This window comes from Rattus norvegicus, chromosome 4 (genome assembly GCF_021556685.1).
Source record: "Rattus norvegicus strain SHRSP/BbbUtx chromosome 4, alternate assembly SHRSP_T2T, whole genome shotgun sequence".
Lineage (NCBI taxonomy): Eukaryota > Metazoa > Chordata > Mammalia > Rodentia > Muridae > Rattus > Rattus norvegicus.
In genome coordinates, this window is record NC_141537.1 from 59,663,634 (window position 1) to 59,686,276 (window position 22,643).

The 22,643-nt window shown below is 42.3% G+C and overlaps 1 protein-coding gene across 2 annotated transcripts in view; it reads right to left on the reverse strand.

Annotated features, from left to right (window-relative positions):
• Positions 1-22,643, reverse strand: part of Ube2h (ubiquitin-conjugating enzyme E2H) — a 96,208-nt gene that overhangs the window by 22,395 nt on the left and 51,170 nt on the right. The window contains 2 exon segments of one of the 2 annotated variants that reach the window (NM_001172127.1): positions 5,500-5,552; positions 6,644-6,683. The exons of the other annotated variant lie outside the window; for it this stretch is intronic. Of the exon segments in view, the coding sequence (NP_001165598.1) occupies positions 5,500-5,552; positions 6,644-6,683 (93 nt within the window). 2 annotated transcript variants of the gene reach the window in all.

Here is a 22,643-nt window from a genome sequence, read left to right on the forward strand (position 1 = left end):
GCTAGAATGAACATGCTGTGAGCAGAGACCTGGAATGTCGGCTGGAACTACTACCCTAAACACACTGTATCCACGTACAGCACATGCCCATGGCACAGTGAACAGCAGGAAGCCTTACAGCTAAGTTTCCGTCCTGTCTTCCTTCATGGAATACAGAAGGACAAGTTTTCGGCGCCAAGTTAAGCTTGATGTTTTAGTTGGATACTTATGTTAAGCCAACTTTCTTTGATTAGTTATTTAGTCACTTTTTAAATTTACATTTTGTGTGTGTGTGTATTTGTGCCTGCATGTCTGTGGAGGGTATCAGATCCTCTGGAGTTACAAATAGCTGTGGGCTACCATGTGGGAGTGTACTGTGGAAATGTACTTTTAGTTCTCTTTGACCAAAGTGGCTTCCATTTATTGCTTATTAAATGCCTTATAAGAATATAAGAACATACACAACATTTTTTATGTGTGATGAAACTTTATTCACATGGCTTCTACTCTTAATCTTTTCTGACAATCTCAGACCTTCTGACAAAAATCTAATCATGGTGCAGCAACTTTATAAATAAGTTTGTTAACTCCTCAACACTGAAGAGAAATGAACAAACACCACTATATGGAAATCTACCCAGGGGTTAGAGAGACAGCTTAGAAGTTAGAGCATCGGGGGCTGGAGAGATGGCTCAGCGGTTAAGAGCACTGACTGCTCTTCCAGAGGTCCTGAGTTCAATTCCCAGCAACCACATGGTGGCTCATAGCCATCTGTAATGAGATCTGATGCCCTCTTCTGGTGTGTCCGAAGATAGTGAGAGTGTCATATACATTAAATAAATAAATCTTAAAAAAAAAAAAAAAAAAAAAAGAGCTTCGACTCCTCTTCCTGAGGACCCAGGTTCTGTTTCCAGCACTCCTGGGGTGACTCACAACTGTCTGTTAATTCCAATTCCAGGAGATTGGCCTCCTCTGGCCTCTGCAGGTACCACACACATGGTGCAGGGACATACATGTAGGCCAAACATTCATACACATAAAACCAATACAATTTTTTTCCCCTTTTTTTCGGAGCTGGGGACCGAACCCAGGGCCTTGCACTTGCTAGGCAAGTGCTCTACCACTGAGCTAAATCCCCAACCCCAAACCAATACAATTTTAAAGTTTAATTTTTACACAAGTTACCAAAGCACTACTCAAATGATCATCATACAACAAACACATCAATAAAATGTGCTAAGAGACTACTCAGGAAGATAATTTGAAATATACATGAGTGAGCCTTCTAAGACTATGCAAGCCGAAAAAAGCCAGTCACAAACAGGCACACGGTTGCAAGAATGTTCAGGGCAAACAGAGGTAGACTGGCGGTGCAGGGATGTATGTATATGTGTGGTACTAGCTAACAAGTGTCTTTCTCTTTGGGATGGGGGTGGTGGTGATAGCTTGCACACAACTGACAATCAAAAACCATCACTTTGTGTGTCATACGAATTACAATTAATAAATCTGTTGTTAACTTCTGGAGACACAAGCTCCTCAAGAATTAGTAGAAAGGTTTTCTGGCCAGTTGTACAAAAGTTAGTGAAACGGAATCTAACTTACTTGAGTGTAACTGGAACCTGACTGGAATGTTTTGCTATGCACATTTCTAAACAGTGAATACAGTTTAGGGAAACACAGCATTACATCAAGTAGTTCAGGCAGCTTGCTAGAAAATTTTTTTTTTTTTAAAAATCCACCCAATCAGATTTGCAGTGTATGGTCTGGTCCCCAGAGCTTATGGTAAGCAGCGCTGGACATGGTCAGTACAGTGATGTGGTTCACCAAGCCGTCCTGTAGAGCAGGCACTACTGTAGAGTGTATGTGTTTGAGAAGTGACCAAGTCCCTTCTCTATCACTCAGCTACTCACAGCTGCGGACAGTGATGCCATATGGATAGAGGGAATCAAAAACGGAAATATTTAGGAAAAAAAGTATAGCATTTTGAAATGCAACAACTGGGCTGGAGAGATGGCTCAGTGGTTAAGAGCACTGACTGCTCTTCCAGAGGTCCTGAGTTCAAATCCCAGCAACCACATGGTGGCTCACAACCATCTGTAAAGAGATCTGATGCCTTCTTCCGGTATGTGAGGACAGCTACAGTGCACTTATATATAATAAATAAATAAATAAATAAATAAATACATAAATAAATAAATAAATAAATCTTTGAAATGCAACAACTGAAATTAATCCAAAGGCCAACATGTAATGACACTAAAGACCACAGCAGTACTTACCGTACTGCACTGTGAGCTGTACAGCAGTCCTAGTTCTCAACACATGTGCACTCTGCACTGTCTGCAGCCATGCTGCTCCATGCCAGCGAGTGCTCCCCAAGACCCGAGACCCCAGTGTGAAGAGCTGCGATGCTTTTACTGTGCACATTTTCTGCTCTTATATAAAACAAATACTTTCAATATTTTACAGCCGGTCTTCTACATGGAGGTATCAAGTCAGAAGTCCCAAAATAAGCCCCAGTATTTTCTGAAATGTTCCTAAACATAGCTGTCATTTCATATTATATATTAATCTAGGTGGCCTTTTCAATATTGAATATTATAAATCAACTCTGAAAAACATCCAAAATGCTCTATATTTGATGTATCAAAAATTGTCAATATTTAATTCTTTAATAATACAAACTCATTAATCTTATCAGTATGGAAGTTTGCCTTCATTTTTAATAAATGGTAAAATTATATGCATGCCAAAGAATTGTTTTAAGATAAAATTGTTATCAGTAAATGTTTAATTTGTATATTTCTTATGCTTATCCATGGTCACAAAGTTTTCTTGGTCTAAGGGCTAGAGATAGCTAGTGGTTAAGAGCAGTGGCTACTCTTTCAGAAAATCCTGGTTTAGTTCAACATCTACATGGCTGATCTGACCCCCTCTTCAGGCCCCCAGAGCTTCCAAGCATGCATATGATACACATTTACATGCAGACACAACACTCATAAACAAAATAGAGAAATCTTTATCAAGCTTTTCTTTTTGGCTAGATATTGGTACATGTCTTTAATCCCAGAGGCAGGCAGCTCTCTGAGTTCTAGACCATCCTGGTCTACACAGTGAGTTCCCGGACAGCCAGGACTACATAGAGAGACCCTACCTCAAAAACAAATACAGGGGTTGGGGATTTAGCTCAGTGGTAGAGCGCTTGCCTAGCAAGTGCAAGGCCCTGGGTTCGGTCCCCAGCTCCGAAAAAAAGAAAAAAAAAATAAAAGTACAATCTAAAGACAAAACAAAAACAATTAAAACAACAAACAGAAACCCCCAAACTCTAAGCTGTTCTTGAGCTAAAGGGGGCTGCAGATGGAGAAAATTCATGAACTCCTGCTCAAAGGGAGTTTACAATCCAGTAGGTCAAGATAAAATGAAAGGTTTAAAACACTCGCAAACAAGATGTTCTATGATGGGTTGGCTAGGAAAGGGACATCTGAGAAAGTAACGCCTGTGATGAAAAAGGGAACCAGCCACGACAGGTCAAGAGACAGAATCAAGAGACAGAATCCTCTACTGAGCAAATCCTCCCAGATCGCTATGTTCAATGAGGAGGAGAAAAGTATGATGGGATACTGCTACTGAGCAACAGTTCTGTGAGCTCACCACTAACCTAGTACAGGACGTCTGGGAAAGGTGGCTCAGTCTCTGGGTGGACAGAGTATTACACAGTCACCAGCTTCTTTTCTTATAAACATATTTTGAGATTATAATTGTGTCATTTTCCCCCTTCTTGTTCCTCTCTCCGACTTCCCACCTTCTTGTCTCCTTACAAGTCTTTTACGTTTTTTGAGACAGGGTCTCTCTGACCAGGCTGGCCTAAAACTTCATCGATCATTCTGCGTCTGCCCGATTCTTCTCATTTCTGAACAATCCTGCTTGAGTGATCTTTCCCCTCCTTTCCTTGTGTCTTCAGCAACTGTGATCTATTTAGTTGCTGCAATCCTTTTTAGTGAGAGGCACATTGACTTTGCTACAAGTCCCACCTAGAGACAAACTGAACACACTTAACAGTCCCTATGGAAGGTACCAATCTAGCACAACAAAAAATTAACAGGCACAGAAACCGGTACCAAGTCAAAGTGGGTGTGTGAGAGAATGCTAAGACACACTCAGAGGTTGCTACAGCAGAAACAGTGCAGAAGTTCATGGGGGTAGGCAGGAGCAGAGAGGGGAATGGCTATCAAGATCGTGGATCCAGTCTTGTGGTTAGAAGTAAAAACATTTGCTTTGCTTAGTATCACTGGTGTGCTCAACAGACTTTGATTTATTTTCAATTCTCCTAGCAGGTGACAAGCCCAGGGACCTCCGTGATATCCACCCCAGCATCCTGAAGAGGTGACTCAGTCATCCTTCAGAACTGAAGGATGGTGGCTAATCGACCTTGGAGCAGCCACTCACTTAGGTACTCACCTCATTTCAGAGCCACCTGGCTAAGAGATTTTCTCTAAAACTCCATGATACAAGTTTCAGAATACAGCCATTAAAAGAAGACAACAGGGTTGGGGATTTAGCTCAGCGGTAGAGCGCTTGACTAGCAAGCACAAGGCCCTGGGTTTGGTCCTCAGCTCCGGACAAAAAAAAAAAAGAAGAAGACAACCAACATTCGTGTATGCATTTGTATTTATACGCATATTACTGTATGGTAGTTCAGAATCTTACGAATGACAGTAGCTCTTTTGGCTTTAATCCTCCAGGCAGTCTTTCTAGCAGCCAACAACAAACGCCCTCATACTTCTTGCTGCTTCAAGCTTCCTGAGGACTAAAATTACCATACCTGGCCCACAGAAACTTAAGTCTTAAAGATTTAAAAAATGTTTAAAATTGTGTCTGTCTGTGGAAGGTACGTAGTATGTTCACATGAATGCAGGTACCCAGGCCAAAGGCATCAGAACCCTGAGAGCTGAAGTTCCAGGCAACTGCGAGGAGCCGGACATGGGTCCAGGACATGAACTCAGGTCTTATGCAGGATGTCTCAATCTTGTCAGCTCTTTATTAAATCATTTTAAATTTGCATTACTAAACTGGAGCTTATTCTTCAGAGGAAACAAAGTGTTTCTTCTTCCATTTTCACAGTTGCCTGTGTACATGTGTTTTTTTTCCTTTCTTCATGGAGGCAGGGTCTCTCAATTAAACCAGAGGCCCCCTGACATGGCTAGTCTCCCTAGCCAGTCTGCACAGGGGAATGCCTTGTCTCTGGCTTGAGAGGCCCCATGCTCACCTGGATTGTCACCAGTTTGGGGACCCAGACTCTAGTACTTGTGTTTGTGAAGTAAGTGCTTTTAACCACTGAGCAATCTCCCTAGCCGCACTGCCCACTCCGTTTTCTTCCCCACCAAGCAACCTTCCCACTCGGCCCCTCAAAATTCTTTCCCATTCCCAACACGACATAACTGAAGAAAAGCCAAACAACATTCTTTTGAGGCAATGTCATCTCAGGATCACCAAATAATATTCCATGGCCAAACTCACCATAGAGAGCTGTCCAAGTTTGATTAATTACATCTAGACACACAGTTCCTGACCTGAAACAGATGAAAAAAAAATGGCACTTTTTAAAAATTAGAAATCTAGTTGCATGTTTCTGGCAGCCAATTTTATCAAAAACATTTCGTAACAGATCCTTTAAGATGAGGCTGGGAGTAAACTGGAGGAGAAGCACAGGGATTTATAAGCTCTTTTGTGTTTCACAAGGAACAAGAGTGACATTCCAAGAAGAAAACACCTGACTCAAGTGCTGAGAATTACCAGCAACTATAGGTAGAATTTTACTAGAGAGTCAAGTGTATGCATGGTCTGAGTCTCCTAAGAAAAACAAACCGAAAAGAGTAATTTGGAAAATAACTATTCCATGTTTTTAAAATTATTATAGATGTCAAAGATTAAAGTTGCTTAGGGAAACTTGACAACTAAAGGTAGTCTATGAACTACTGCTCTACAGATTAGATAAAAAGTATTACATTGTACTGAGTTCCTGAATCTACTTAACTGTGGTTACTTAAGAGAACACTGTTTGTCTTTAGGATGGTGGATACACAGAGGCATTAAAGATTAAGGAACACAATATAGACATGTAACCGACTCATGCAAGGTTCACAAAAATTTTCCATGTAGCTGTGAGACAGCTAAAGCTGGACGAAGAAAAAGTACAGTCCAGATAACCCGCACTGGATGGACAAGACAGGCCGCGATGATGTTATTTAAAAACAGTCATCAAGATTCACTAGCTAAAATGAAATTATCGTATTCGGCCCCCAAGAACTAAGAAATACATTAAGGGCTGAAAATAGTAAATCCACATGCTGACAAAGAGGTCTTTTGGGTCTGTACAGCAAGAATTGAGATGCGGAATATTTTGGCTGGATACCAAAGGAAAGGAAAGGCCCAGTCATGGAAATGGTAGTATGTGAGCAGTACAACCAGTAACTGCACTGGAGCCTCGTGGCTTCGATGACCACGTCCCTAGGACTCCATAGTTTAAGTGACCATTCATATAGTCCTGCCGATAACCCAAAAGATAACTGAGAGTTATTTTATATCTGTGAAAGAGAGATGACCTCTAATTAACCAAGAACAGCTGCTGCTAAAATTCAAACATTTTTAAATAGTTACTTACGCTTCATCAATGTTGGGATGGAAAATTTTATTCATGAATCCTGCAAAAAGAGATGTTAATTAGCAGCACAAAGTACGCAGAGAACACTGAGTCTTAACTTGTCAGTACTGGGTACCATTTTAGGACTGAAACGGGAACGACACTCAAACTGTTACTTTCAACCATAGATCTTTGGCTACTTATAGAATATATAAGATTACATACATACATACATACATACATACATATATATATATATATATATATATATATATATATATATATATTCACCACAACTAAAATAGAGTCCTATAATAACAACCAAGCAAGCTTTGGGACCATGCAGTTGCTTGTATCAGATAATCTTTTTTCTTTTCTGCTTTTCGTGACAGGATTTTCTCTATGTAGCCTTGGTTGTCCTGGAACTTGCTGTGTAGATTAGGCTAGCCTAGAATTTAAGAGATTCTCCTGCCTCAGGATCCCGAGTGCTGGAAAAAAGAGGTGTGCACCACCATCACCCTGACCAGATAATCTTATAAGCAACTGTCTTCTGAACTATGCAGGAACTTGCCAAGAGAATATATAGTGGTAAGTGATTTATAACTAGTGCCATGATGAAAGCTAAGAAAGGGCAGTTTAACAGCTGTGCTTAACTTACAAGTTCCGCACTTGAACTTCTCAGTGTATTTACCGGCATCATTTGACCACACAGTGGAACATGAACCAGAGCTACTCAAGTTAGGAGAACATTGCCTCCAAACCACAGTATTTCACAAGAAGAGTGACCAAAGCAGTTCCTTAGACTCAATTCACTCAAAGGAAGTCAATTTTAATTGAGGCAACCAAGAAATAAGGAAAGGGAATTAATTAAAATATATTCTCTAAGATAGTTCAATCTGTCAGATTTAACTTTTAAAATATATTCCTAGAGAAAGTATAAACTTAAAAATTTTGCTGTTAATATTTCAAAAAGAAATGTATTCATTTGAAACATTAATGATTCCATCAGTTATAAACGAAGTGATACTATCCTTAGGAGGAACCTAGAGCTCCTCACTGTGCTGTTTTTTCATGGAGTTCCCTGAGTAGGTCTGTGCAGCCTACCATACACCTCAAACAAGTTCTATGGACGATTCTTACCACCACTGTCCCCATTCTAACCCTCCTCACCCCTTTCCCACAGAGTCCATCTGTCCTTCCAAATATGCTTGTCAGCACCTACTTGGCAGTCACTTAGCTGCATACAAGAATGAGACAGCACTATCCTCCCAGCAGTCACTGTAGCACCAAGGCCAAGAGACAAGAGGAAGTGACTGCTGTGTGTACTAGGTATGGACACAGAGCACAAGGGGAACACAGATGTGGCAACTCAAAAGGACAGTCTTAAGTGACTTCTAAAAGCCTTTCAAGCATTACCAAGTTAGGTAACAAGAGACAAGAACACAAATGCACAGGCAGGTTCAGACTTTAGGGACCCCAAAGAGTCCCACTCTTTCATTCTTGTCTTTATAACTTTATTTAAAAAAATAAAATTTTAGGTTTTTTTTTTAAAGACTTATTTATGTGTGAGTACAGTGTTGCTGTCTTCAGACACCAGAAGAGGGCATTGGATCCCATTACAGATGGGTGTGAGCCACCATGTGGTTGCTGGGATTTGAACTCAGGGCCTCTGGAAGAGCAGACAGTGCTCCAGCCCAAGTTCATGTCTTAAAAGAGGGAAAACCCCTGTGAACCTAGGAAATGGCAGTAACACACACAGCCAGGATAAGCTATGAGAATACGGCAGTTAAAACTGTAACAGCCAGCTTGGCTGTGGCACACCTTAACTTCAGCATTAGGGAGGGAGAAGCAGAATGATCTCTATGAGTTTGGGGCCAGCCTGGTCTACACAGTGAGGAGGTTCCAGACCAGCTAGGGCTACAAAGTGAGACACCCCATCCCCCCAAATCAAGAACTCATAAGACCCCGAGCCCTATGGATGGGGCTAAAGCAACCAGGACTAGGAATCGCACACAGCCAGCACAGAGAACTAGTCTGGAGAGATTTAAGGTTGAATGAGAAAACAAAGCATGTTACTAAAACCTGGTCAAAAGCCCTCAGCTCAGGAGTGGCATGTCCTAAAGAGAACCTAGCATTGTTTTCCTAAATGCAGATGTTGTCCAGCTGCTTACTCAACATCTGTATATGCCAGCAGGGAGTGATGCTCTCAGTCCCCTCAAGGGAACCTGATCTCCATGGACAGTAGTTAATGCAAATGTTGAGTAGTGCTTGCAGGCTTAGCCCTAGTGGGACACAGTGAGGCAAAGCCAAGGGCCCCACCCCAAGGTTTAGAAAAATGGAGGAAGAGAGCAGAAAGTGGGAAGGAGTGCTGTGATGTACTTGGTTCAGGACATGAACACAAAGCAGCTATGGCCACCCACAACAACAGGCAGCAAAACCAGCCAACATTCCAGCAGGCACCGCTAACTGGACTGTTATTAGGAGAGGCAGAGCGAAAGGGGGAGGGAGGAGAATAAAGAGGCCATAAAGGGGGGGGGGGGGGGGATGATACTGGAGCTTTCTGGAGAAGAGTGAGAGGAAGGACTATGGGATAGCTATGATCAATGTATAAATTTGCCAAAAACAAAAACAAAAAAAAATATTATTTAATCCAGGCAAAAACATGTAACATACTGATTTATTAATAACACAGTATTTAAATAACAAAGTAATAATACTTTTATTCTCTGGGTTTTATGGTAAACTTGTAGTGAACCATATATATCAAAGTAGGAAAGGTAATTCACTAGGCTACAGAGCTGTGCCCACACTGGACATCAAAACAGAAAGTGAACAAGACTGTTCATGATTTCATCTGCCAGGGCTAGTGCTACATCCTTGTAATCAGGAGGCAGATGTAGGGTGTCAAGCCAGAGACCAGCCCGGGTGATACAGTCAGATCTAACTCCAAAAGGAGAGAGTCTATGTAACACTAAATATTCCTTTTTAAAGAAAACAAAGATAGCTGGAAAGATGGCTCAGCAGTTAAGAGCAGATGCTACTATGCTAAGCTCCTCTCCCCAACATCCACCCAATGGCGCACTATCACCTGTAACTGTGTTGCAGGAGACCCATGGCATCCTGTTCTAGCTTCACGGCAGACAATAAATACATACGCATAAAGAAACCATAACAAACAAACAAACAAGTGGGGACTGGAGAGATGGCTCAGTGGTTAAGAATACTTGTTGCTCTACCAGCCTAGGTTTAGAGGACCTGGGTTCAATTCCTAGCTACTATATAAGATCTAACAAGTATCTGGTAACTCCAGTTCTAGGGAATTTGATGCCCTCCTCTGGCAGTCAATACATACACAGAGTGAACAAATATACATGCAGGTAAGACTCCTATATATAAAATAAAAATAAATATTTTTTAAAAGAGAGAAAACACTTGGGTATGTTTGCCCTTTAACAGCAAGCTTGCACATAGACAGGAGGCTGGAAGCAAACACACATACAGATACAGTGCAGAGTTCTCAGCTGACACCTGCCACAGTGTTGTCAAAATCCTCCCCACCCCACATCCTCATGCCCAGAACTAGGGTTCAACAATGTGACAAGGGTAAGTGTTGGGCATCTGGGTGATAACTCCAGTATTCTACTTTCCCCTTCCTAGTGCTCCCAGATTTCTATGTTTAATTTTAAAAGTTAAAAACCTTTCAAATAAGTAGAAACAGAATCAAGTTTTTAAAATGGATTATGTGTGTATATACTAGTGCTGAATCTTTTAAAGGAAAATGATCAATAAAACCAAAATTTCCGGGCTGGAGAGGTGGCTCGGTGGTTAAGAGCACTGACTGCTCTTCCAGAGGTCCTGAGTTCAAATCCCAGCAACCACATGGTGGCTCACAACCATCTGTAATGAGATCTGATGCCCTCTTCTGGTGTGTCTGAACAGCTACAGTGTACTTATATATAATTAAAAAAAAAAAAAAAAACACCAAAATTTCCTTTTGTTTATATAAAACAAGAATCCATTACTAAAAAACAAAATAAAAACCAAACCAAAAAACCTCCCTCAGCTTGTGAGGAACATGCTACTCAAGATTAAATTTAAGAATATACTATTGGGGAGTTGGGGATTTAGCTCAGTGGTAGAGCGCTTGCCTAGCAAGTGCAAGGCCCTGGGTTCAGTCCCCAGCTCCGAAAAGAAAAGAAAAGAAAAAGAGAGAGAGAGAGAGAGAGAGAGAGAGAGAGAGAGAGAGAGAGAGAGAGAAAGAAGACACTATTGGAGCTGGAGAGATGGCTCAGCGGTTAAGAGCATTGGCTGCTCTTCCAGAGGTTCTGAGTTCAATTCCCAACAACCATCTGTAATGGGGCTGATGCCCTCTCATGTGTCTGAAAACAGTGACAGTGTACTCACATAAAATAATCTTTTTTAAAAAGAATATACTATTATCCCAATCATAAAGGAATTTAGAGCCTGGCCTCACTTGTGATCCTCCTGCTCCAGCCTCCTAAGCACTAGGATTGAATCAAGGGCCTCCCACTCTGGGCAAGTGTCCCTCAACTCATCTCTACCCCACAGCCTACAAACCTTCCAATGAACAGGAAACAGGACTGAACCACTGTTTTTTTAACTCAAAAGAATGGTTCTGTGTGAATTACAGTAGCTCTGTCCCACTGATAATCCAAATGTGGTCTTGGTAGTTAATATCCTGCTTTGCTACAATTGCAGTGAGCCCTACTGAAGCCAACACTTCCAATGCTGACTACAGGAAAGATTTTTCTGGAGAGTTCTTCACAACACGTTAGATTAGAAAGTAGCTAATGTCATGGAGAAAAAAGATAGGAAGGCTAGAGTAGAGGTTGCAATTTTCAGTTGTGGCCAGAAAAGGTACCTCACCAGATGGGAAGGGGAGCAGCACTTGGCACCCAAGAGAACACCTAAGTTATACAAACAGTGGAGTGTGAACCACAGTGGAAGTTTGCATCATTCATCTTTTGAAGATTAGCAAAGGCGTAGCTGAAATGAAGGGGAAAACCAGATTCAGGGCAGAGAGGACACCAGCTTTCAACAAGAGGAAAAGGAAAACCCTGGAAACTAGTGCCTGAACATCATTTCTTTTTTTTTTTTTTCTTTTCTTTTTTCTTTTTTTCGGAGCTGGGGACCGAACCCAGGGCCTTGCCTAGCAAGCGCTCTACCGTTGAGCCAAATCCCCACCCCCTGAACATCATTTATTTTTAAACAAGTGACTGACCAAATCAAATCAAATCAAAACAACTTAAAAAAAAAAAAGGCTTGTTGAAGGACAGCTCCATTGGCTCCCAGCACCTTCATTATTTGAGAGATGATACAAAGGTATATCTCAAGCAAATTGAATAAACAGGAATCCTACATGAGAACGAAGATTCAGCTTTCTGATGCCATGGGGCACCTTAAGGGAATAAGAGTGATGTTGGTGAAGAGCTCATAATATATAAAAACTGTCAGACAATGATTAAAGTATCTCCTCCTTTGGCCTGGCCAGAACAGTCCATTTGAAATCCAAGGTTTCTAGACTGTTTTCAATTAAATTTCAAATTTGGCCTGGCTGAATACAGGAGTATATAATAGGACCAAAACCAAAAGATTTGGAACCCCGAATGCAGTCCCCCAGTATGCTAAGAATTACCAGTATCAGAATTCTGAGACGGAGGCTAGAAACACATGCAAAGAGCAAAGTACTAAATGGGCAATGTTCCAGCCCCAACTCTGTTACCAACTTCAGGCTTTGAGCTAGTCATCTCATCTGTGAAGATAATAAACAGCCAGACTATATCATCTCTAAACTCCCATTTTTACTCTATTTCTAGAGGTCCTTTGGATGCCAAGCATCTGGAATTTCTTGGTCTAGAGCTCCAAGAACAGAGGACTTCAAAGGAAACGCCCATTGGTGACATCTTAAAGGAGACTGACTTGGTGAGGCAGTGCTGTCGAGCAGGGTATCTGAGAACGTCATACGTAAGTACCAGTGTGCTGTACCACCAGTGAGTCACAGCACCACTGACTGTTCATCCCAAAACAGGCAGTCTTAGCTGACACCTTCACCTTCAACAAGGACCTCATACTCCTAGTGCAGGCTTTTATCTAGAAGAAAATACATGTATTTTTATACAATTCCATATATTTTAGTCATCTCTCTCCTCCTCCCCACTTGCTCCTCCACAGACTGTACTACTGTGAAGGCTATTAGCAGGTTTTCAAAGGGCAAGGAGACCGTGAATGTGCGTGTCTCAGACATGGTCTATATATCGTTGACTGGGCTGGAACTTGCCCTGCAATGGTTCTGCTTGCTTCCTAGCTACAGCGAGTAGAGGCATATGCCACGATGCATAGCTCAAATTCTTAAAACAAAACCCAAAAGTCAAGCAATAAAAAGGAACATTATTTCCTTACATTTGCTCTTATACAATCTGTGCACAGAGTTTCTGGCACAGACACTTACATTCTGGACAAGAATGCCAACAATGAAACTTCTGGATGCGGAAGGGAGAAGACTGGGAAAGAACAAACTAGGAATTCAGAGAAGGAACGTTCTCAGGACTGAGCATGTTTGCCCTGGCACCGTCCTCTTCCTTTTGGCAACACTATGACCACATTAATGAATGTGTCTGCAACAAGACAATTTCCCCAATGACTGTTTCCATCCCACCAGAAACTAGTATGAAGATATTTTAAGAGGACATATTTTGAAAACAGCCTTTATGGGAATGTGGTAAGTAAAAGCAGCAAGTCTCAGAAACAGACATGGGGTGGAGGGAGCATGGAGAGACTGAACTCAGGACCCCAGGAAGAGAAGAAGCAATTCTATTCCCTAAAGGTGCCAAATGACCAAGGAAATAAGGGCACCAGGGAAATAAGTATAGCTCTGTCCAAGGGACAGAGAAGAGCCGGGCCTCAAGTGGCTGAGGTTGGCCGGGGCTGATGCAATTAACTGTGGTGTACGAATTCCTATGAGAAAATTAAGTAAAACATTGTCATTTTGGTATTTGTTAGGACAAATGTCCAAACAAACCTTCTCAAAAAGTAGATGACTCAAGTCAAGCATCTGTCTGTTTTGTTTTTAAGTTTTTAAAATATATTAAGGGGCTGAGAATACAGCTTGGTAGTAGAGCTCATGCTTATTTGAGTATGAAGCCCTGGGTTCAATTCCCGGGACCCAAAAAAACCTACACACAAACACACATGACTGAATGCTATCTTTCCTTGCAGTAGTATCTCAGAAACACACACACACACACACACACACACACACACACACACACACACACACACACACACACACACACACACACGGTTTTCAAGATAGGGTTTCTCTGCTATGTAGCCCTAGCTATCATGGAACTCACTTCATAGACCAGGCTGGTCTCGAACTTAAGAGATCCAGCTGTCTCTGGCTCCTGAGTGCTGAGATTAAAAGCATGCGTCACCACTCCCTGACTTTGAGGATAGAGTCATAGCTTCTATCTCAATTCCTGACACTCAGGTGACCAGAGTTATCCAGTTAAAGAAGGGTGACAGCCACATTTCAGCTGTGTGCACTGACACACCGTCTCAGACCTTTACCTTACCTCAGACAGACAGGCCTGCACCAGAGCAGAAGACTCTTCAGGCGGGACGACCTTACTCAGGAGATGGACCTGGCCTGTCTCTTTTCAGGTGAGAAACCAACCAAGAAGGAGCTCAACTCTCAAAACCCTGTGTCCTGGAAAGTTCTGAACTGGTCCTATGTGTTTAGGGGATCTGAACTCATCAAGGGGTCCTCTCTTCCGTTTCTCTGATGATATGAATCTGACTAATGGGCTGGATGGGTAAGGAACATTCATCTGTACCTAAGGAGCGATGAGGGGTTGTCCTGAATCACGACGGTTCTCTATCAAACTAGTCAGCTGCCAAAGCCTTTAGCCCACTCCCTACTATCTTTGCCATTTCCACAATGACCTTAGTATCCTGTCATTCATCAGTCACACTGAGAAATCTGGAAGATTTTCAGAGCAGCAGGAAGACAGTAGAGAATTTCAGGTTTTTAACTTTTCCCCACCTTTTTTGGAGACAGGTCTCATACTCTTTAGTTCTGGATAGCCTAGAACTTGCTATGTAGACCTGGAGAGCACCTCAAACTCAGAAGAGATCTGCTGGCTGATGGCCCTAGGTGCTGAGATTCTGAAGGTGTGCAGTAGCACATCTGGCTCTAGCAATTTTAACAAACTCAGTCAAAAGCTGGTATTTAAGGTCAGATTGCCCAATGCAGTGAGCCTTGACAAGTCAATCTGTCTTTCTACTGCCATTTCTAAGTCTAGATTAAATAACTTCAACACACCAGAGGAATGTCAGAAACAGAAAATGAGTTAATAATGAGTGAATACAAGTGACTAGCATACTGTAAGCCCTCAGTGATGTCAGTTTGGGCTGCTAGAAATGGTACTGCAGACTTGAATCCAGAAGCCAGGAGAGTGCAAAGGTTGCATTGTATGCTTCAGTATTAGACTGCACTGTGCACTGGCTCTGGGTTCAAACTCCACCACAACACAACACAACACAACGCAAGAAAAGGAACACAATTTCAGTACAAGGAGCTTAAGCAAAGTACCTCCCTCTCCTCATCTCTCCTTTCTTTTTCGAGGCAAGGTCTCAGTAAGACCATGCTAGCCTCAAACGTACTCTTGCCCTGCCTCTGAAGGGCTGGGGTTACAGTCTGTCCTATGACCCCCAGTTAAATAACTTCATGCTACTGTTCACAACCTAGAAATGAAACTCCCCAGCACACACAAATATCACTCTTAAAAGGTTTTATTATTTAGTGTGTGTGTGTATGTGTACGCTAACTGATGGCCAAGTAGGCCAGAAAGGGGCTTCGGGATGCCCTGATGCTGAGATGCAAGCAGTTGTGAGCTGTCCAATGTGGGTCTGAGGTACCACACTCCAGTGTTCAGCAAGAACAAGCTCTTAACTGCCGAACTATCTCTCCATGCTCCACAACAACTGCTTTGAGGAGCTGTCAAGGGTGAGGGGGTATTCTGACGTTGATATTATCTTTCATATATTCTCCTCATAGTGAAAATAGAATCTACAATACTCCAATGGCTTTTGTGCAGCACTGTAATAGAATTTGGTCAAAACAAAACAGTACAACAAAACAGTCAGAAAGCCCCACCAGAGTGGAAGCAAACACTGCGGATTTGGCAACCAGTATGGTGATTCATCACGGCCTCATGAGGCAACCGAATGAAACCATCTCTCAAGTGCCTGTCAACAACAGGGTTTAATAAAACCCAAAATATAAATAAATCTTAAGTGGTATGACCATGTTTATCAAAGGGAAGTAAAACATAACTGTTTGTAAGGTTTTTTTGTTTGTTTGTTCTGAGGCAGGGTTTCTGTGTGTAGCCTTGGCTGTGTGACAAGTTGTAGACCAGTCTGGGAGGGAACTCACAAAGACCCACCTGCTTCTGCCTCCCAAGTGCTGGGATTAAAGGTGTGTGCCGCCAAGCCCGGTTCGGCATAATTCTTTTTCTTTTCTTTAAATTTGATTCAAAGAAAAAAGAACTGGTTGGGAGATGGCTCAGTGTTAAAAAGCCTTTGCTGTTCTTCCACAAGACCCAAATTTGCCTCCTTACATTCGCACTGGGAAACTCCCACTTGTGTATAACTCCAGTTCCAAGGCACCTAATACCCTCTTTTCTGGCCCCTGTAAGCACCAGCACAGGTGGCATTCATTCATACGGACACAGAAATAAAAGAATGGCTTCCAGAGACTCATTGTGTTTGAATGATTGTCCACAGGAAGTGTCTCTATTAGGAGGTGTGGCCTTGTTGGGAGGAGGTGTGCCACTGTGGCGGCTGGCTTTGAAGTCTTATTTGAAGTCATATATGTTCAAGCTACACCCAGTGTGGCACGCAGCCGCCTGTGGATCAAAATATAAAACTCTCAGCTCCTCCTTTACCACTGTGTCTGCCTGCACCCCATCATGCTTCCCACTGCAATATTGGACTAAATCTCTGAAGCTGGAAATCAGCCCTATTTAAATGTTTTCCTTTATGAGAATTGCTATGATCATGGTATGATGTCTCTTCACAGCAGGAGAAACCCTAAGACACCAAGATTATGTTTGCATTCTAACATCAAATCTTAAGAAATGATCAAATACCAAAAAGATGTCAGAATAACCAGCACAAATGTGAAAATCTCCTATCTTAAAAGTAGAAACCCGGGCTGGAGAGATGGCTCAGCGGTTAAGAGCACCCGACTGCTCTTCCAGAGGTCCTGAGTTCAATTCCCAGCAACCACATGGTGGCTCACAACCATCTGTAAAGAGATCTGATGCCCTCTTCTGGTGTGTCTGAAGACAGCTACAGTGTACTTATATATAATAAATGAATAAATTAAAAAAAAATTTTTTAAAAAGTAGAAACCTAAGCAGCAAAACGGAATTTTTGTATAGCCAACAAGAAGATTATGCAATAATGAACTCTCCAGAAGCCATACATTATTAAATGAAGACCCAGTGCCAAGAGAAGACTTTCCTAGTGGTCACAGAGGCTTCTCCCCAGGCTTTCAAAACAATACAAGCAATTACCACTATTCTTGTTTGCCTGCAGAACTAGATGGGAAAACTCTATAACCATACCAAGTCTTTAGGACATGTTTTTAAAAACCATCAAGCTAGAAGCTTCCCACCTGCTGTAGCTAGCCCTCACAGGGTCCAAAGGTACTATGTTGCTATGCAGGCTACTAGTGGAGAACTGTCATCAACAGTTGTCACTCAGGTGTGGACTCTGCAACAATAATAACTCATAGGCCAAGATGAGCCTACTGGAGCAATAGTGGCAAATTTGTTAAAGGAATAACTAACTCCTTTCTGATTGAATTCCATGTCTGCTCTATAGGAGGGAATTCATGGCAGACACTGGAAACCCAGCCAAAGGCTTTTGGCTGAGCAAATCATAGGCCATAGTCAAGAAGCTACTGCTCCTGCTTTTTTTTTTTTTTTTTTTTTGGTTCTTTTTTTTCGGAGCTGGGGACCGAACCCAGGGCCTTGCGCTTCCTAGGTAAGCGCTCTACCACTGAGCTAAATCCCCAGCCCCTGCTCCTGCTTTGCTAGGTGGTCAGGATATGCCTGTCAAATTGCCTTCTAAATAACTATGTTATGCATATAGATTAGTGCTGCTGTTAGACTTATTCCAAGAAGGTTCTTTCAGCAATGGTCAAAGGGACTCCTAACATGGGATATTTATACCACTCCTCCAAAGCTCAAGAAACAAAGCAGAAGGAGCAGAAAGGCCGAGCAAAGGGTGAGTGTGATGGGGCAACACATGGCATGGCTACTGCACTCTTGAACTTACTGCATAAGATCACTACAAGACTGGCTCATTAACACGGCCTTGTCATAGCGAGGGGTCCACGGAGCACTACTCATCTCTGAAGACTCACACCAAGTTAATGGTCAGTATGGGACAGAGACACATTCTTCAGTGATATTAGCTACAGTAAGGTGTCCAAGCTCCTGCAAACAACCTTAATGAAATTCACTGGGGAGCTTGCTCCCCCCCCCCCCATATGAAAATAAAGGCCAGTTCGCTGGGCGTGGGAAGGGAGGAAGGGAATTAACAGGTGGGGTTGAGGATAATAAACATCTGGCACTGTTCAAGGAGAACTTAAACTGCCATTATTAAGTCAGCTTCGGAAGGAGATGGCTACGTCCTCTATTCAGTACCACATAAAGGGAAGGCCAATCCTTAAAGGATAGAGAGGAGAGAAGGTAATGTGCTGTTTGTTTTCATTCTAGTGACCAACAAGATGAACTCATATGACATGGGTCCCTGACAGCCAGTTCATGACGATAGGACCGGTTTAATAAGTGGCTTTTCTCTGTGGTAACTTGGTATCCATTCTCTCTGCCTCATTCCTTTCACTATCATCATAAAGACCATATTCCTAACCTCCCAGCCTTTTATGTTCCTCCTCGATTATTGTTCCCTCCATCTCGTGCCACTTTATATGCCCAGGACACACCAAGAACTTTTGTGTTTGCAAACAGCTCAGCCTCTGCAGTCATAAATCCAGACACTTCCTTTCCCACCAGTCTCTTAAAATTCCTCTTCCTACCTGCAGCCTGTATTCAACTTCAGACTGAAGACCTGACACTAACATTGCTCTGTAGCCTTCCTCTGCAAATCCTACTCCCTTCCCACAGTGTCTATCTGCCCAGTCGGGTGGTCTCTGTATCTCTTGATGGAGCTGTTCCAGCTCCGGTCTATGCCTGACACACCCTTGTATTTCAGTTACCTCTGAACTACTGTATGGGATATAATGCAGATGCTGTCATTAGTTGCCCTATTATAATTCAGGGAATGCTGTACACATCCCAAATTGAGGATTACCTTTTAGATTGTTTCTGGTACATAAGTGAGGTTTAATCAGTGGATACAGAATCCTTGGATTTAGAGGGTAAATTGTACTTGGACATTAGGGTGACACTAAGAAGAAATACAACCATTCTAATATTCTTCAAAGCAACAGACTTTGAGTATTTGCTGGGCATGAGGGCTGTTAGCAAAACAGCCTTTGTAGAGTTTATCTATTTGCTAATTTTTATTTATTTATTTTTTTAAAAGATTTTATTTACTTTATGTATGTGAGCACACTGTAGCTGTCTTCAGACACACCAGAAGAGGGCATCAGATCTCATTACAGATGGTTGGGAGCCACCATGTGGTTGCTGGGAATAGAACTCAGGACCTCTGGAAGAGCTGTCAGTGCTCTTTTTTTTTTTTTCCCTCGAACCCAGGGCCTTGCGCTTGCCCAAGCGCTGTACCACTGAACTAAGTCCCCAACCCCGCTGTCAGTGCTTTTAACCGCTGAGCCATCTCTCCAGCCCGAGTTTTATGTTTAAAAATGTAGCAACTTGGGGCTGGGGATTTAGCTCAGTGGTAGAGCGCTTACCTAGGAAGCGCAAGGCCCTGGGTTCGATCCCCAGCTCCGAAAAAAAAAAAAAAAAAAAATGTAGCAACTTGTCACAATGCGCTCAACAACTCTGTGTGGACCCTCTGCCACTTAAAAATCTTCTCTGCAGCAGCTCCCTGTTCTCCGGTGGCTTTTCCTTCTGCTTTATCCCATCCTGCAAATCTTCATTCTCTCCTCAAGTCCGTTCACATGAAGAACAGATCCAATCAGCAGATACTCTCATCCTCGGCATTTTCTATTTTAGAGACACAGTTTCTCTGCAGCTCTGGCTGTCATGGAACTTACTTTATAGACCAGGCTGGCCTCGAACTCGATGAACCACCTACTTCTGCTTCCCAAACACTGGGGTTAAAGGTATGTGCCTTCACTGCCTGGCCTTACAGATGATCTCTAAATCCTCAGCAAACGCTCTCCCTTTTTTACCCCTTTGTTCCTTAAAGACACGGCTCCTACTTGATGCTACAATACCAAGTTTTTCTTTCCTAAACAAATCCCTAAAAAGAACAAGTTAAAAATCTTTCATATCCCATTTAAACAACAACAACAACAACAAACAAACCACAAAACACCCACTGGGCTGGGCCTGACGGTACCTGTCTTTAATCCCAGCACTCAGGAGAGAGGGGTAGGCAGATCTCTTAGTTCAAGGCCAGTCTGGTCTACAGATCAAGTTTCAGGACAACTAGGGATACATAATGAGATCCTTTTTTAGCTAGGAGTGTGGTATATCTTTAATTCTAATATCTCTAATCCTATATCTCTAATCAATTGGGAAGCAGAGGAAGCGAGTTCAAGTTCCTGTCTCAAAATCAAACCTGTCTCAAAATAAAGCCAAAATCTGCTCTTCTGATGGACTTTGTTTTAGTTCTGAGAGAGTTTCATATAACCCAGGATGGCCCTGAGCGCACTGGGCAGCTGAGGGTGACCGTGGAACTCTGAGTCTCCTGCCTCCATGTCCTGAGCTACACTCCATGTATTTAACCCCGTCTGCTGGTTAAGCAGCAGCACCCTCAACCTCAGCACCCTTTCCACAGAGGACCTTTGTGACCGCAGCTGGAGTAACTGCTTCCACCCACAGCCTTCTTCTCAACAGAAGTGTCGTCCTGAACACCCAAATCCAACCTCTAAATAATCTGTCCATCACACTTAAGATGACCTACCTTCTCTGAGCACCCCTATGTGAGCCCCTATATTCTTTTCCCTGAATGAAGATCAGAACCGTCTTTTCTTTAAATAGCTTAGATGTTCTTGGTTAGAGAGGCTTAGAATTAATCTTTAATATCGGTTATTTTAAATTCTGCCAGGACCATACTGCTCACTCCTGTGCTCCTGCACATGAGTGGTACCAGTAGAGTAGGGATTCGATAAACTTAATGGCTTGAGCTGCCACACACATTTTAATGCACAGAGACGGTTCGTTTTCAGAGCGCCTGTGAGTGACTGCATTCTCATCCTCATAACTTTAAAATGCTCCTTAAAATTTTCTTACTACACTTTGCTACTGAAGTTCAAAACAGAGTTATTTGATATAGGAATTTAATTCAAATCCAAGGTCATGAAAGTCTAGAAGGATATAATTGGTCAAAATGGGATTTGGCTTCCTTAGCTCAAAAGTTCACTTAGTTGTATAAATATTCTGGTGGCACAAGTAAGTCTTTGTTAAGTGACATCTCATGACCGACATACTCCTCCCTATCCTCAAACTTGCGTTCTCACTTCAGTGATGGGCATTAGTCCTGGGGAGTTAACTAGAGACGGTTTCTGTCTAGAACAGTGAAATGGAACTAAGCACTCTTCGACAATTCGCCATACTGTGTTAGAAGACTTCAATCCCCAGTGAGGTACCATCTGACCATGGTGAATAAAACAAGGAGCTGCATTGCCCTTATTCTCTGGCACAAGCATAAAGATATGGCACACATATTACCAGAGTAGCTTCCAACTAAGAATGAATCGGATTAGGAAATTTAAAAGGGATTTTGACAGTTTGACAACCTAAACTGTCCGACTTAGTTGATAGCCTAATCTAGAGATCTGTGCTACGGCTCAGTACAGTTCACTATATAGTCAAGGCACACCTAACTCCTGATCCCTCTGCTTCTGCTGGGACTACGAGTGTATGCCACTGGGTCTGGTTTGCCTTTTTGTTTTGTTTTTAAATTTTTTGGTGTTTACCCTACATGGATGTGTTTGTGATGGTGTCAGATTCATTGGCACCTGAGTTCCAACTGTCTTAGTTATAGACAGTTGTGAACTGCTATGTGGGTGCTGGCATTTGAATTTGGGTCCTCTGGAAGAGCAGTCAGTGCTCTTAACTGATGAGCTGTCTCTACGCACACGCACACTTTAAATTTACCAAGCAATATACATGCTACTGAGTTGGCTACAGACAGATCTCAAGCACACACTGTAGTTCAACCACATCATTACCTCACTATTTAAAATTTTACTCTCATTGCTACACACAAAACATTTGTTGTTTGGATATAGCGACCTACTATGTACCTCTGGCTGGCCTGAGCTAGGTTTGCAGAGCAGGCTGAAATTAGACTAACGGAGATTCACCTGCCTCTTGTTTCTGGCGCGCTATGCTGCCCTGCCCAGGACACATACAGCATTCTTTATTTTATGTATATTACGGTTGGTGTAAGTGCACGGTATTGCCCTTCTACACGTGTGCTCAGCAGTGGTTTAGCTACTGCACATGTGTTCCTTGCTCCTAACGGCACATGCTAGAGCTAACAAGTGGAATCTGGAGAAGTGGGCATGAAAACTATGGACCCACCTCTCAGATGAAAACAGCACTGAGATTCCAAATAGTTCTCAAGTTTGCATTTGTATCCTCACATCTCAAGGCTTTGTAAAGATAACACTTTTTTAAAAATAAAAACTTTCTTTACACTCTCTGCTCCACAGAGGCACTGCCTCACAAATCATGTAAAGAATATTTGTACTTTACATCCATTTATTCTTCTAGCCTCCTAATGTCAACAAAGGAGGCCACACACTGAGTATTTCATGAACAGTTAGCAA